Source organism: Boleophthalmus pectinirostris, unplaced genomic scaffold (genome assembly GCF_026225935.1).
Source record: "Boleophthalmus pectinirostris isolate CB_2022bp ecotype Guang Dong unplaced genomic scaffold, ASM2622593v1 HiC_scaffold_23, whole genome shotgun sequence".
In the NCBI taxonomy this organism is placed as follows: Eukaryota; Metazoa; Chordata; class Actinopteri; order Gobiiformes; family Gobiidae; genus Boleophthalmus; species Boleophthalmus pectinirostris.
The window spans coordinates 21,846,278-21,861,290 of record NW_026571207.1 but is presented as its reverse complement, the minus strand read 5'-3'; the positions used below and the strand labels follow the sequence as shown (position 1 = coordinate 21,861,290).

General features: G+C 37.6%; 3 protein-coding genes across 9 annotated transcripts in view; 1 reads left to right on the top strand and 2 right to left on the bottom strand.

Annotated features, from left to right (window-relative positions):
• Nucleotides 1-3,755: 3,755 nt before the first annotated feature.
• Nucleotides 3,756-7,673, bottom strand: si:ch211-153b23.4 (uncharacterized protein LOC335392 homolog). 2 transcript variants are annotated; one of them, XM_020927877.2, is made up of 7 exons: nt 5,427-5,559; nt 4,983-5,081; nt 4,759-4,907; nt 4,560-4,672; nt 4,264-4,353; nt 4,056-4,178; nt 3,756-3,972 (listed from the first exon to the last, which is right to left on the bottom strand). In XM_020927877.2, the coding sequence occupies exons 2-7, from the start codon at nt 5,057-5,059 to the stop codon at nt 3,769-3,771; spliced, it is 756 nt and encodes a 251-aa protein (XP_020783536.2). In that variant the 5' UTR covers nt 5,060-5,081; nt 5,427-5,559; the 3' UTR covers nt 3,756-3,768. The 2 variants fall into 2 exon arrangements, with proteins under 2 accessions (XP_020783536.2, XP_055015306.1); XM_055159331.1 differs by lacking the exons at nt 3,756-3,972; nt 4,056-4,178; nt 4,264-4,353; nt 4,560-4,672 and adding exons at nt 7,160-7,264; nt 7,612-7,673 and having other exon boundaries at nt 4,781-4,907; nt 5,427-7,069.
• A 682-nt stretch (nt 7,674-8,355) lies between these two features.
• Nucleotides 8,356-9,768, top strand: si:ch211-153b23.5 (uncharacterized protein LOC321177 homolog). Of its 2 annotated transcripts, none has more exons than XM_020928834.2 (5): nt 8,356-8,508; nt 8,778-8,890; nt 8,950-9,121; nt 9,232-9,433; nt 9,514-9,768. In XM_020928834.2, the coding sequence occupies exons 2-5, from the start codon at nt 8,783-8,785 to the stop codon at nt 9,704-9,706; spliced, it is 675 nt and encodes a 224-aa protein (XP_020784493.1). In that variant the 5' UTR covers nt 8,356-8,508; nt 8,778-8,782; the 3' UTR covers nt 9,707-9,768. The 2 variants fall into 2 exon arrangements, with proteins under 2 accessions (XP_020784493.1, XP_055015307.1); XM_055159332.1 differs by lacking the exon at nt 8,356-8,508 and adding an exon at nt 8,669-8,688.
• Nucleotides 9,769-10,606: 838 nt separating this feature from the next.
• Nucleotides 10,607-15,013, bottom strand: part of zgc:174917 (uncharacterized protein LOC565650 homolog) — a 4,752-nt gene continuing 345 nt past the window's right edge. The window contains exons 2-8 of one of the 5 annotated variants that reach the window (XM_055159353.1): nt 14,816-14,941; nt 12,611-14,738; nt 11,589-11,805; nt 11,426-11,517; nt 11,113-11,252; nt 10,931-11,035; nt 10,607-10,866 (exon numbers count right to left, since the gene is read on the bottom strand). In XM_055159353.1, the coding sequence (XP_055015328.1) occupies nt 10,780-10,866; nt 10,931-11,035; nt 11,113-11,252; nt 11,426-11,517; nt 11,589-11,805; nt 12,611-12,752 (783 nt within the window). In that variant the 5' untranslated portion in view covers nt 12,753-14,738; nt 14,816-14,941 and the 3' untranslated portion in view covers nt 10,607-10,779. Of the gene's footprint in view, nt 11,036-11,112; nt 11,253-11,425; nt 11,518-11,588; nt 11,806-12,610; nt 14,739-14,815; nt 14,945-15,013 lie in introns of all 5 variants that reach the window. The other 4 variants (XM_055159350.1, XM_055159351.1, XM_055159349.1 and 1 more) reach the window with 4 other exon arrangements.

Below are 15,013 nucleotides of genomic sequence, written 5' to 3'. Positions count from 1 at the left end.
TCAATATTTGTGATTAGCTTACTCCTTGGTTAAATATAATGTATTCAGCAGTTGGCATGAAGCAGTTATTTATTGCAGTGCCAAAGGAGGCTGTCACGGCCCAGGCCAAAATGAATGAAGGAATGACTGGTTGAAAAGCAAATTGTTTTGCCCTGTGCTAGGGCTGAACAATTTAGGAAAATTGTCTGGCTTTGTTTTTATTTTATTTTTTCTGAGGAGCATTGTAATCACAAATAGATTTGCAATTTATGTTGGTGGGGTTGGGATTCTGTTCAAAGTTCCCATTTTAAACATATCAAAGAAAAAAAACAAAAACAAAAAAAAACATAGACAGGCTGGTATAGAAATACTCAGGGCAGGCCCAGCCTATAAACACACTTAGCAGCAGTTTAGGGCCTCAAGGCCACCAGAGGGCCCCTAAAGGCCATTTTATCATATTGTCTGTGTCTGTGAGTCGACACAGAACTATACTTTGCCCTAAAGAGCCTCCCACCCCCTCCTTCCCACCCCCTTGTTTAAATGTAGTTAGGTCCTGTTGTGATTTGCTGCCCCTGGTTTATACCTGTCTAAATATCCCTCTGAAACGATTAAATGTGTTTTATTTCCAATAGCTGAATATATGATGTCTACCTTTATTTTTGTGTTGAACATTGGTGTGAACAGCTGTGTGTTTACACTCAGGCAAGGTTCCCCTTCCCTTGAGGAAAGGACAGAATGATGATGAGATTAATATATATTTGTCTGCAACTTAAATATTTGAGTTTTACTATTTAAATTTACTTACTTTAAATTTATTTACTTTATTTTGTGTTCTGCTCTGTGTTGTTTTTACTTTAAGTTTTGTAAAGATTACATTTTAATAAATATGTTAATTATATTTAAAATGTGCCATCAAGAGATTTTTTTTTTAAATTAGTAACAAGCACAATTTTTCTCTTCAATATTGGGAACACAAATGGATAAATTTATTTTATTTTAAATTTTCTGTTAAAGCTAACCTTAAATCTGGTTTTGGTTGGCCCAAGAAATGCTGCAGCACCACATGCCAACAGCCAAAAAACATGACCCAAATAGGGAATACAAATAAACACAAGCACATCCCATGAGAGTTACACAAAAACAACAGTGTAGATAAGAACTCGCATCCTGATAAAACTCTTTAGAATTACTGAACTAAATAAATATCTGGACTCTTACCTTCCACTTTACCTGATTTGAGTATTTTTTATGTTGAATGTGGAAATGTGGAGTGTGATGTTTTTAAATGAAAGAATGGTTCGATCGTAAATAGATGGATATTTCGGTCTATTTAGTTCAAATGTATTTTAAGTTAAGTAGAAGATGCAACCACTGCCCAGCTGGGTGAAGGACACAACAATAGAACTTAGAACTAAAATCAAGCAGATGACCACTACACTGTTGCGCCACTGGCACTGTTTTTCTTTGACTTTATGGCCTAAAAGAATGAGTGTCTCAAGTTGTGTCTTGTGTCCGTCTACATGCTGATAACCCTTATACTTTTGAACTGACATCATCTCTATAGCTAAAATAAGGCACTGTATACATCCTGCTCCTGAGTGTTTATAATCTTTTATCATCTTAAAAGCTCTGCACAAATTCTCCCCATAATGAATTAGTTCCTTCTTCACCAATATAAAATATCTTGCATAAAGAAACTATTCAATGTAAGACATGTAAACAAGACAATAAAATTCTATAAAATTCAATAAAAAGTAATATTATGCTATAAATGATGCAGAGAATTTACTATAGGTTGGAAGAAGTAGGCTGGAAAAAGGAGTTTGGACTGACTCAGAGTTAAACAACTAACCCCCCCCTATTCTTCTATACTGACATCATGTGCAGTAATACATTGTACATCCTGCTTCCGTGTTTATGATCCTTGAAAGCTCAGAAAGCTAGTAACAAATTATTTCCTTCTTCACCAGTATTTACTGAAACCAGTTAGTCATTAAGGATGTTTGAAAAAATCCCCAAATTAAAAAAGAGTAAGAGATTAAGTAAGTCATATTATGCTATCAGTGAAGTAGGGACGTTACTGCAAGTCGGAAGAAGTAGGCTAGAGGAGAATTTGGACTTGCTCATAGTTAAATAAATAAATAAATCCCATCAGAAAAGCAGGAGTACAGTGATTTCCCCCCATAAACAATGAAAGAGAATACCTTTATATCATAGCATGACCCTTTCTTAAGAGCATTATGGCAAAAATGTATAATGTAATTTCCTAGTACTGCACAAAAACAGCAGTGTAGATAAGAATAGAGGCATCCTGATAAAACCTTTTAGAATTACTGAATTAGAGGTAAGCTTCTCAATTAAACATCCATCCTGCAACCACCTTTTGGTTTCACAGAAAACAAAATGCATATGAGGTGGTGATGATAGATTTTTATATAGGTTATAATACTCATACAACTTCATTATTCATCACCAAAGCATTTGGTTCTGTTTGAAAGTATAAAAGCAGGCTACTGGTCAAATTTAGTGACATACAGACAATACTGGCCATTAGGATTGATTTGAATCCTCCTATTGTCTGTCAACACTGACAACAATAATTTTGTATTTACATGAGGTAAACTGTAATGTAGGCTCAAGTGATCATTGTATTGAGTTTTTTTATTTTTATTAATTGAATGTGGAAATGTGAAGTGTGATGTTTTTAAATGGAAGAATGGGAGAAAATGTGTAAATATTTTACCCTGTCCAGGGACTACAGATGGAAACTAGCTTTAGCTAATTCTGGTGTGAAGCATCTTTTCTTCTTTTAGATTAATGTGTAAAAACAAACCAATAAACTCAACTATTCAAATTCCACTCAGTGGCCAGCACGAACCCCAGTTCACATGCTCTCCCCATGTCTGGGTGGGTTTCCTATGGGCACTACAGTTTTCCAGTTTGCCCATCAACCCAAAACGTGTACCAAAGGTACAGTCCTCCAGCTCAGGTAGGCCTGACCAAGTCTAGCTACAATGAGATCAGTCCCCGGGTGCGCCACTCACTGCCCACTTCTCTCAAGGAGATGCTCCAGCAGCATTCAAGGATAGTTCAAATGCAGAGAACAAATTTCCCTACGGGGACAATTAAGTACCAATAAAGTACCTTTCTTGCTAAACTATGATGAGTGTAAAATATAATGTTTTGTCATTTTAAACTTAAATTTAAAGTGGGTTAAATTTACAAAATGCCTCTTACATTATATTTGTATGTTTTATTTATATTTAGTAACTCTCACGTTTGCTAAAATGGAATATTTAAAATGGTGGTAGATTGAAGTTGGATTACAATAAAAATGTTATATTCATAAAAGCCTTGCCTTGCCTTAACAAGTCTACCATATCCTCATAGGACTATTATAGTGCAGGTTAGATAACACGTTTCACTAAAATCAACAGAGACTCAATTTATTTGCACAAATATTATAAGTATAAGTATATGATAGAATGATTTTTTTTTTTTTTTTCCCACGGGTGAAGTACAATCTGGCCAAAACCTCTAAACTAGACTGTGAGAAAAGTATTGTACTGCTTTTTTTTGTTTTACAAAAGTGTTGATTCAAAATGAGTTGATTCTGTAATAAACTTTCCATTAAAAATACACAATTTTATTGTAAATGTATTTATTTAAATTAGTTACAAACACGCAAAATAAAAAATATTGAAATAAATATTCTGGCAATACTATGATCAGTACATACTGATTTTCAGTTTTGCAATTTGTGTACATTAAGAAAGTATCAGGATAGCTCTAAGCCTCTTTTCTTGAAGGAGCTGGACTGCACATAGGTGAGACGTAGGGGTCGGAGTATTCGGATCCCAGCCCTGATTCTGAGGTGCTGTCCCCCATTACACTGCTGTACTCTTTTTCAGTTTGAAGAACATCATAATCAAAAGCAGGGTTTGTCTGTCCCTTTATGTGTCGCTTCTGAACATCTTCAAAAATCTGCAGAACCTTTTCAAATATACACAAAATATAAGTGAGTATAAAAATGTAATTTAACACTGAAAAATGCAAAAATGGGTGTAGTTATTTACCTTTGATTTCGGAATGAGGCCAACTCTGAAGAAGCCGATCTGTCCTGAGTCAATCTTGGTGCAGTCCACCACAGTAGATGCAATGTTTTCAGGAGAGGGTCCATCACATAACACACCATCCACCTATGAAATTAAATGTGTCAATTACAGTCTATACACTATTACTTCAATGTTATGACTGTGGGGTTAATCAACAATTATGCATTACCTTGTTACCCAGCTTTGCAAAAACTTGGTTGTGATGCGTTGTGTCAGCTTCTCCTGTTGGGTTGGCTGAAGTTACTGCAATGGGCCCAACCTTTAAGATGACAATAGTGGTCACAGACTAAACATTTTTATTGTAAATGTGGGATTGCAGTGTGTTTTAATTGTACACAATCAAGTAAAATAAACCAAACATAGTTTGTAACCAAACAAGTTACAAATATACATATAAGTTCAGCTTAGATATTTGTAGTTATATTTAAAACATCCTTCAATGCAATGTCTGTTTGTACTTCTCACCAGACTCATGAGGTGGGTAGCAACTGCACAGTCTGGATTTCTGATGGCAATGCTTTGTGGCGTTCCAATATGTTTGGCTGCATCCCCTAAACCAAAAACATCCATCCATGGGCCTGTAAATAAATGTAAAAAACAAATTTAAAAATAAAATAAGATGTGTTAATTTTGATGAAAACTAAATAAGTATCTTCTCTCTCACCTCGGGGTATAACCATGCTGATGGATGATGGCCACGCTGCCTCCATAAAGTCCAGCAGCAGAGGGCTCAGCAGGTGTTGCACTGGCTCCAGCTGTTTGATAGAGGAGATCCACATCGACATGGGCCGGTCCTCTGCCTTTTTTTTCACCCTGAAGTAAAATATTACAAGAGTGAAAACCAACATCTATTTCTCATGTAATTAACAATGACACATTTCAACTTACTTGTAGGCTTTTACTACTGCATCAGGACGGTGCAAGCTGCTACTAGCACATACACAGTGTCTGTTGGCATTCCACATACACCTCCATTCTTCATGATATCTATGAGACAATTAAAGCACATTTCCCATTTAGACTGAAGAATACAGTGACTCCCAAACACAAAACACAAAAACTGGTGATATAAATGTCATATTATGTTATGTGTGTAGAAACATGTAGAAGGAGCTGTATTTAAACTGTAATAATTTATCTGTAATGTAATTCTTTTTAATCAGTATAGGCAACACTTCTTTACACACTTTACTTAAAAAAATAAATACAAATTAATTTAATATGGACTGCTTATGCCAATATAGACTCAGTACAAATTTGTGGGAAACACTGTGTAATAATGTAATGTAAACGTATAAAATGAAATGTAATAATGATGTGATATTGGCTCACCTGCAATCTGCTGCACAGATGTGGCCTTGCGTGCAGGAACATGTGGACAGATATCAGCGCCGCCACCAACTCCACTCAGTTTAATAATAGGCCTTCCCAAAGGGATCTGAGGCCACTGCAAGGTGGTGCTAAACATCTGGGCCAGAAAGAAATAAAAACTGACAAGGCCAAAGATGATTGCCACTCCTATGTCATAACCATGAGGCAAATTTCCCAGTGCATCCAACAGGAAACTAATGATTATGAGCTGGAAGGTGAGAATGTAAACAAACCAGCCCACACTAAGAAACAATGCTGCGACTGTCACTAAAGAGTTAAACAACAAAAAACTGATTATCCCTACTGCTAAATTAAAGCCTCTAACATCCCCATAGAGGGCGCCAAACCTGACCAATCCCCAGAATGCCCACATTGTTCCTAAGAGTACAAACGCAGTACTTTCAAATGTTTTGCCTCGTGAAAAGGCCACTAACCCACAGAGTAGCTGCAGTAGCCCACCGCCCACAACTACCCAGGGCAGAGGCGTATATACAGAGTCTACATGTGCATCAATGAGGGCAAAAGCTGCTAGCACGTTACTGGCATGGCCCAACACTTCAGCATCCGCATATTTGGAAGACCCCAGATAAGGCACATTTTGGTCTTTATCATTGGTTTTAAGAGTCACACAGTTTATTCGGCTTACTAATGACTTGAAATATCCATGCATTATATGTGTTTGGGAAGATGATATCATTAGGAATAAGCCCATTAAAATCAGGCCTGATGTTACAATGAATATAGCTGCTTGAACGCCCTGAGCACCTCTAGAGGACTGGGCTGCAATAGCAATACAGTAAGCTGTAAAGAACAACTGGTAGACTCCATTCAACAGACCTTTTGAACAACTAAACAAAGCAAGAATTGTAAACAGCACAGAGAAGACAATTGGGCTAACTAAAGGAGATACAGGTTGATGTCCAGTCACAATGATATTGTATCCTTCTACAAATTTCAGCAACACCATGAAAGCAAAGAAAGTGGCTGTCAGTGTGTCCTTAGCCCTGAAGAAAAAAACACACATGACCAAATGGAACGCTGCAGCAGTCCACAACCAGCAGACGTGAATTGGGTTAAGCACCACCCCGAACAAAGGACTGGCCAATACAGCAGCAGAGACCAAGTTCATTATCAAACCTATAATAATTACATCACAGTATTTTAAGCCCTCCTCAGTCTTCGGAACAACTTTCTTATCTTTTAAATCTAATCCTGGGAACTCCCATTTGCCACGAGTGAAGATAGACAATAGACGTCCAACACCAAAATAAACACCTACAAGAAAGACTAAGAGGTAATAGGCTGCTGTGGTAGTGTGGCCAAAACCAGTTGCAAACAAATCAGCTATCTGATGAGCACAAGCTAAACTAATGCTGATTGATATGATGATTACAACAACATTCTTTGCTAAAATTGCAATGAAGCCAATGAGAAACAGGGCTAAACTAAACGCACCCAAACCAGGGGTTAGGACAAGTCTTAGCTCATCAACACTGACCATGTTCTGTCCTGACAAAATGTAACTAGACCCAAACAACCCCACAGGCCTGTGATGGTTAGAGACATGGTGGAAAACCACTGGGCATGGCTAAGGCAGTTAAGAGCTGTAGGGAAAAACAACAAAATATATCAATATTTAGTACATGATAATATAGGAATAGTCAAAAATAGTATTAAAATACAATTTGACAAACCTGCCTGAAGCAACAGGGCAGCAACGATGAGGAGTAGTACCCCTAGTGCAGTGTGAGGAATTAATGTGTCATTGGCATAGTTGTTTACGAGGAGGAGAAGAGAACCTAAACAAAAAACATAAGTTCTACAGGGTCATATATTTTAATATATAGCATAGCTTATCCTAATAATACCACAAGGGCACTGATTTACCAAATAGGCATCAATAAAACATGTAGATTCAATCGGTCATGTAGGCTAAGCCTGTGACTAAATACGTATAATGAGTGAATATTGCACTATAAAGCGTCTTTGAGAGTCAAATAAATCCATATAAAAGGAAACCATTATTATTACTACAAAAATCCTAAACACATAACGTGTACAAAAATCTTAATTTACAATTGAGATGCAGAAATGTTAACGTTAATTTTACAATAATTATCTCGGAATTCTGTAAAAGTCGTCTTACCCCCGGAGATGGAGAGAATGCCCACGGAGACTTGCTCGTCAGTCATGCTGCAGGAGTAAGAGCTGAACTTGGAGGTCGGGATTTTAAGCGTCTGTGCGCAGTGACGTCAACGCGCAAGAGAAACTTGAGATTGGAGCTGCGCCTTTTGGGAAAAAACCATTAGAAAATGTGTGATTCACGCTCTAAGTAGGTTTTTGTTATGGATCTTCATCTGTTGTCAGTACCGAAACTAGTTTCCACACCTAAATCAGCATTATGTAGGTTAACCTGAGTCTATGGTGACTTATATTCTTTTACATTGAGTGACCCTTCAGTGACGCTTCGGTTTACAAATAGGGTCTAATCATCCAAACTTACGGAAGAGCATTGTATTCATAACAAAAATAATATCTCGTAATTACCAGATAATATCGATAAATGTATGAATCAGGCAGCTTGCTGCTCAAAAGTACAGTAACCAGGTAAATTTCCTCTGTATGGAGCGCGCTTCTATGTCTGGTTACTTGGATCTAACCAAGATGTCCCATACTGCCACAGATTCCCTTCTGGTTCTCTACTGTTTCCTAAGAGCGCGCGTACCGTCACCCGCATGTTTGCTCAGGCACGGCATCTGTCAGATAGGCCACAGCACCGAAGAGGACCAGATGTAAATGTGGCTGGGGATAGTAGGTTTGAGCAGCAAACTATCTGATTAAGTTTTATCTCGTAATTAGGGGGAAAAAAGAATATGAGAAACTTCTTAATTACGAAATAAATATGTATGCGATTTTTTTTTTTCCCCAGAGGAGGAATTGTGGGAGGAGACCAGTGTCAGTGTCAGCGCTTCAATAAAGAGCTGCGCACAGAACACGGTTATAAAGCACTTCACGGCGGATACAACTTAAGAATAAAATCTAGGTAAGTACGTCATCCAATATCTTGATCGTAATATTTATTTGTATATATAAACACATTTAATGATAAATTGTTTAGTTCATAGGATATTTTCTGGTCCCTCTTTTAGTTTGTATAGTGAGCTCATTACCTGGCTACCGCAGCGCTCCCCTGAGACTCAGCTCTGTAAATTATTTATGTCAGGTGTCGTTTTTACTGGCAATAAGCACTTCTTCTGAATAAAAAGTGGAAGGCACTGGTAGCTTTTAAAAAATAACTGTTGACACTTTCAGGTCCAATGGCAAAGCGCGTTGCTGTCGTCCTCTCTGGCTGTGGCGTCTATGACGGGACAGAGATCCACGAGGCCTCTGCGGTTCTTGTCCACCTGAGCCGAGCTGGAGCAAAGGTAAAACTGGTTAGGAAAACTAATAATCATTAAGTTTTAATATTCTTTTTTTCTTTCAGGTGCAGATGTTTGCTCCTAATATGGATCAGATGCATGTTGTGAATCACTGTGAGGGGAAACCCACAGAGGAGAAGAGAAATGTCCTGCAGGAGAGCGCTCGTATCGCTAGAGGAGACGTCATTGATTTAGCAAAGTTAGACATCTCTGCTTTTGACGCTGCTATTATTCCCGGTAAATCTTGAAAACTGCATTATACTTATTGTATTCCCATTCTATCCCACCTATATATAATTCAACAATAATATGTATATTTGATATGAAAATATATGTATTTCTCTCAGGTGGCTTTGGTGTGGCTAAGAACCTGAGTGACTGGGCAGTGAAGAGTAAAGACTGCACCATCCATCCTGAGGTGGAGAAGCTTATTAAGTCCTTTCACAAAGCTGGAAAACCTCTGGGAATGTGCTGCATCTCTCCTATTCTGGCAATCAAACTCCTGCCTGCGTGTGAGGTGACTGTGGGCCAAGACAAAGAGTGTGAAAGGTAAGAGAAAACCTCAAAGTAAATATATTTAAATAAATATATTTGTGTTTTCAAAATCCTAAACTATTTGCTGTTTACAGATGGCCTTATGCGCAAACTGCTGATGCTGTGAAGGCTCTGGGATGCAAACATGTGAACAAAGAGGTTGATGAGGCCCATGTTGATATGAAAAATAAACTTGTAACAACCTGTGCCTTTATGTGCAATGCTCCCATGCACAAGGTGTTTGATGGAGTGGGTGTCATGGTTAAAGAGACGCTCAAATTGGCCTGAACACAATGAATGAAGAGGCTGTAATTGTGTTTTTAAGATGTTCAATAAAATTTTACACTTAATATGTTTGTCTTTGCTTGTATTCATTTGAAGTCAGATTTTATAATACTAATCTATCTTTATAAAAGAAGCTAAATGCGGGGAGGTTATTTAAAGAGGGAATAATGTCAGATAAACAAATAAGGGCAGATTTTTTTTTTTATAATGATCTAAAAGCAAAAGAGGCACTTCAAATAAAACAAACAAACAAACCAAAAAACTAAACAAAAAAACAAACAAAAAAACAACAACAACAGAGTAACACATAATAAGAGACAATATATGAAACCACGACATGTTACTAAAAGTACCTATTAGGAGGTGTTTGTAGCGTACACTTTGTAATATATGGCCATAACACCTGTCAATGCCAGAGTTCCTCTGAGCCCATCTTAGATCCAAAGTAAGGTTGTGCCTGGTTAATACTTGGATGGGAGACAACGGGGACTATCAAATGACACAATAGGGCAGAAGTGGTGGAAACTGTTGTTGTATGCATAGGCAAGGCACTTCACCCACCTTGACTAGTATGAATATGGTGTCTGTGGGAGTGTTGAGAGTGAGTGAAGTTTATTGCCTCTGTTGACCCATGAATATCACATTAATATCACCCCTTTTGCTTTTTTACATATGCTGAAGATACACATGCTAAAAACTCTTATTGCAACTACATAGCTGTCAATTGTTTCCTGATGCCCAGCCCACCCACTAACAGTACCCCCTGATGGTCTTGTTTGGATTAGCAGAGGAAGGAAGGATTCTTTAGTTTAATTTGTTTATAATTAATTAAAAAAAATATTGCAATACAACTTTATACTATAATTTCTCTAAAATGTAAAAACAAACAAACACACAATCTCATAAGATTTTAGATAATATTTTATTTATGATTTTTCTCATGTTTTATTTAATTTTTACAAATGTGTGCAAGACACACACACAGACTATATAAGACAGTAAAAGTATTAATTAAGACAAAACTGTCTTAAAAGTAACCACATAACACACACACATGAAATATATTCCAGAAATTGTTAACTGCTTGTATTAGAGAAATTATTGAAGTGATCTGTCCCACAAGCCAACACAGCTGCATTGAACTTCCTGGGTCGGTCTGGATCCTGATGGAGGAAAGCATGTGAATACTGTTTTTAATGAAATGTGTACATGAGCAGGTCTCCTCACCTCAACAGGGTAAGCACGGCTGGGCACATAACGAATCACAAAGCCACAGCGTCTCTTTGGGGACATGTTGGGGTCACTGGCGTGTACGAGAAGTCCATCATGAACCTGAAAAAGAAACATATGAGTTTATTACTGCACTAAAACTATTGACTCGAATCTTTTGCTACAAACTGTTTACTTACAGACATCTGTCCTGCTAACAAGGGGCAGAGCACAGTGCGCTCCACTTGCACCAGTTCCTCTGGGATCTCCTGGTTTACCGTCAGCATGTTACCAGGACGCACTGCCAAGCGATGGGGGAGCAGACCGGAGCAGTGAGTGCCTGAGAGGTGAAGGGATTTCACACATGAGCTAACCATTCTGAAATACTGCATTACAGTTCTACATTGATGATCATGTAAAATAGAAATACACCTCTTAGACTAACAAGTCTGGTGAGAAAGAAATGTAAATAAATCATTTTTAAAAATTTTAATTATTTCATTCATAGTTTACCTGGTATAACCTGGAGTGCACCGTTTTCTTTGAGGGAATCATCTAAAGCCAGCCACACAGACAGAACAGGGCCTCCATCAATGCCCCAATACCTGCGGTTACAACACTATTACTTTAAAATAACAATACAATACAGTTACAATGCAAAGGACTGAGGAGCTACCTCATGTCCTGATGCCATGCCACATAAGGTAGCTCTTCTTCGGCTCTGTCAGATTTGAGTGTTGGATATTTGCAGATAAAACGGGAGTCCAGCAGGATCACATCAGGTCCCAGGATGGCTTTGACAACGTCCAACACACGAGGGTGCTGGGTCAGTGCCATCACCCAGTCGTACTTCAAGTGGACATTGTGGAGGTTGTAGCTTGTGTATTCAACACCTGGTGAACAAATGTGTAGTAAATGCGGTTATTTCTGTTTTTGAAGAAAAGGCTAAAAACCCAATGTGTCGTAGAGCTGCCAGAATTGTGCATATGTTAAAAGTCCTATATTATGCAAAACTGACTCTTTAAGTCATGTTATAATGCTGTTACCTCCTTAAAAACATACCTGGAGTTGAGCTTCGTTTCATTCACGCATGTTTTAATTACCCTCTACTATTAGGCTGTGTACACCTTCAAAGTTCAAAATGCTCTGTTCCACCTTGTGATGTCATGGACATTTAGTTCAACAGAGATTGGCAATTCAAGGGCTGAAATCAAATGACCAAATGGTTCAAGTGAAGGAAGGTGAAAACACACAGTGGAGCACTTCCTGTAATATCACGTGACATTATAAGGTGGAACAGTGTTTTTTGATTGAGAAAATTGAGAAAATAGTGTAATATGGGCTCTTTAAAGGTTCCACTGAAATGTTCCACTGCATGGCATTAAGCCTAACTCCATGGACACAAACAGGTTGCGCCACCAGGCCAAGTTACAGGTCAGTTCCGCAGAGAGTAAAAATACACTTTTTTGTATATGTTTTGACAATAAAGACGTGTAATTAAATAAACACAAGATAAATAAATTTAATAGTATAACATGGAATAGTATGATATGAAAATATAAAGACAAGCAGGTAGTGGAGCTCCCGCCAGAATTTTATGGTGCACTTTTAATAAACTAGTATAGAAAAGTATGTTGCATCAAAGTATTTCATATATTTATAAGTGTAAACAAGTTAACCCTGGCATCTGGCACTTACCAAATTGCTCCTCAAGTTGAGAAAAGGCTTGTCTGGCCTCCCTCAGCTCTGCCTCACTCAGGACAGAGAGAGCGGAAAGGTAGCCCTGCTGACTGTACAGCTCCTGGAGCTCGTCCGAAGATGTGGTCATCGTCTGTGGCATGTTTTCTGCTCTCAAACTTCACCCTGTAAGTGGAGGATATTTAACAAGGAGTTTAAAATAAATAATTTGGTCATCAAGTGTGTTTTCAAAGTGGTGCTTTGTCTAGGTTTAGAAGGAAAACATAATATTTACAGTTAATAGGAAATTTCAAGCAAAGGGTGTTTTTCAAGCAATTTTAGAGAAATACGAAGTATCTCACATACCATTACGAGTCTCTGCTAAAAACAAATCTACTTGTATTTATTATACAAAGAATATCACATGCAATAACCTAACATCCATCCATCCAGTTCTTACCTGTGTCTGGTTGGTTGAAGTGCCCAGTGCTCCTCATGGCCAAGGCTATTTAAACACAAGTCCCGGAAAGTTTGCTGTTTTATTTTTACCAAACATTATGCTTCTCTGGAATAACCAAAGGTAATCTAGGTTGTTTTATTACGTAGTTTGCAGTGTACTCCTCGGGTGTGGTATGAATGCGGGGGTTAAACAGTAATCTGAAACTCTTAACATCCAAGCCTGCACTTTCATTTGTAGTTTCCTGTAAACCTAATATCCATCCTCTCCCAGTAACCATGACCTACACTATTTACAACTCATTTAGAGGGAAAGCCCAGCCTCTGTTGGGTCTGAGTCAGTGAGCACAGTCCAAAAAAAAAGTGGTGCGCAAATTTGACACTTGGTCATACTTCTTCTTTCAGAGAAGTAAACTGTTTCCTTAATTTAGCTAATATAAACTTGCCTTTAGAGCATAATTCATCATGGAGTTACTTTCCTTGTGGGTTCAGTGAGATTGTTGAAAAGAAAAACATGTTTTTAAACATTAAATTAAATTGTAGCTTAGAAATTCCAACTTTATATGGACTTTGATCAGGGTCTAGTATATTGTAGAATTTTAACACATTATTAAGAAAAGCACCAATTACTAAGAGATTAATTTAAATCAATCAACTAATCATTGATTTGTCTTTTGCTATATCTTTGCCATTAATATCAATGGCTACATGGCTTCTCTATTATATTTATTATTTCTTGTTTATTTCATACAGACAACAAAAGATATAAAAGAAAAGTGCCTATGACAGATTAGACTGCTCATTTTACCAAAATCAGAAAAAAATTGTTTATTGTGTGTAAATTGCGCTGAACTTTTGGATAGAATTCTCCGTAGTGTGATGACATCAGTGTGTTTGAACTCTTTACTTCCTGTAATTTTCAACTTGTTTCAACTTCACAAATTGCTTCTTGATTTGTGTAAAACTATAATATATAATTTATAATTATATTTTGTATGCATGATATGTCATTTATTTTGCTATATGTAAATATTTGTTAAGTTCCGTGATCAATGTACAGAAGCAACCACATAATTTTTGAAACTGTCATGAATAGGGGTGGGTTCATATAAGTTTTTCTTCTTCCCACTCCTTTTCAAGAAATGTGCTTTTCTGTTGTTTGCAATGTATATGTAGTACATATGATTATTGTTTCTCTCTTGGCACAAACTCGAAATAAAAACGAATCAATCAATCAAATACTTTCAATAGTTACAATAGTAGATTATCCCTAGCCAGGCTGGCGCCACCTAGTGCTTCTGAAATGGAGCAAAGGTAAAAAAAACTCCGCTAAAACCGTCTGATGAATGAGGCTAGATTATCCCAAAATTTAGTCAAAATTAGAGAATCATACAAATCTGTCATACACACTTTAACTATTAACAGACAATATATTTAAATATCTCTACAATATTTGCCTAAGATATCAGTTCTTTTTTCTAGCCTGGTGTTTGGGGCAGAAAGGGTGATGTGGTTTCTTGAGTGGCTGCTCTTCATGGTGTGTCCTCTTGTCTCCCCCTACTGGTCGTTTCTCATTATTACAGCGGTGGATCAGCACTGGGTCTGTGAGGGGGGACTGTGTCTTCTTCAGCAGCCGCTGCAGCATCTGTTTGTCTGAGCGCTCACGTCTGAAGTCATCTTCATAGACTTTGAGCTGTACAAACATCATAGCAAATGGAAATGGTTTCATAAATTGACTGAACATTAAGTACAACCTGTATAGTTGCCAACCTGCTCTTGCAGTAGTGCCACCTGCTGGCGCATCTCCTCCCTCTTCTTTCTCAGCCTGCTGTTCTCCTGCTGCGTGTGTTTATGGCTGTTATGCTCCGTTTGAAATTCTGCCTCATAAATCTGAGTCTGCTGACACAGGACATCGATATGGCAATCAGCCAAATCATACAATGTGATCTCTTACTTTTCTTCTCTGCA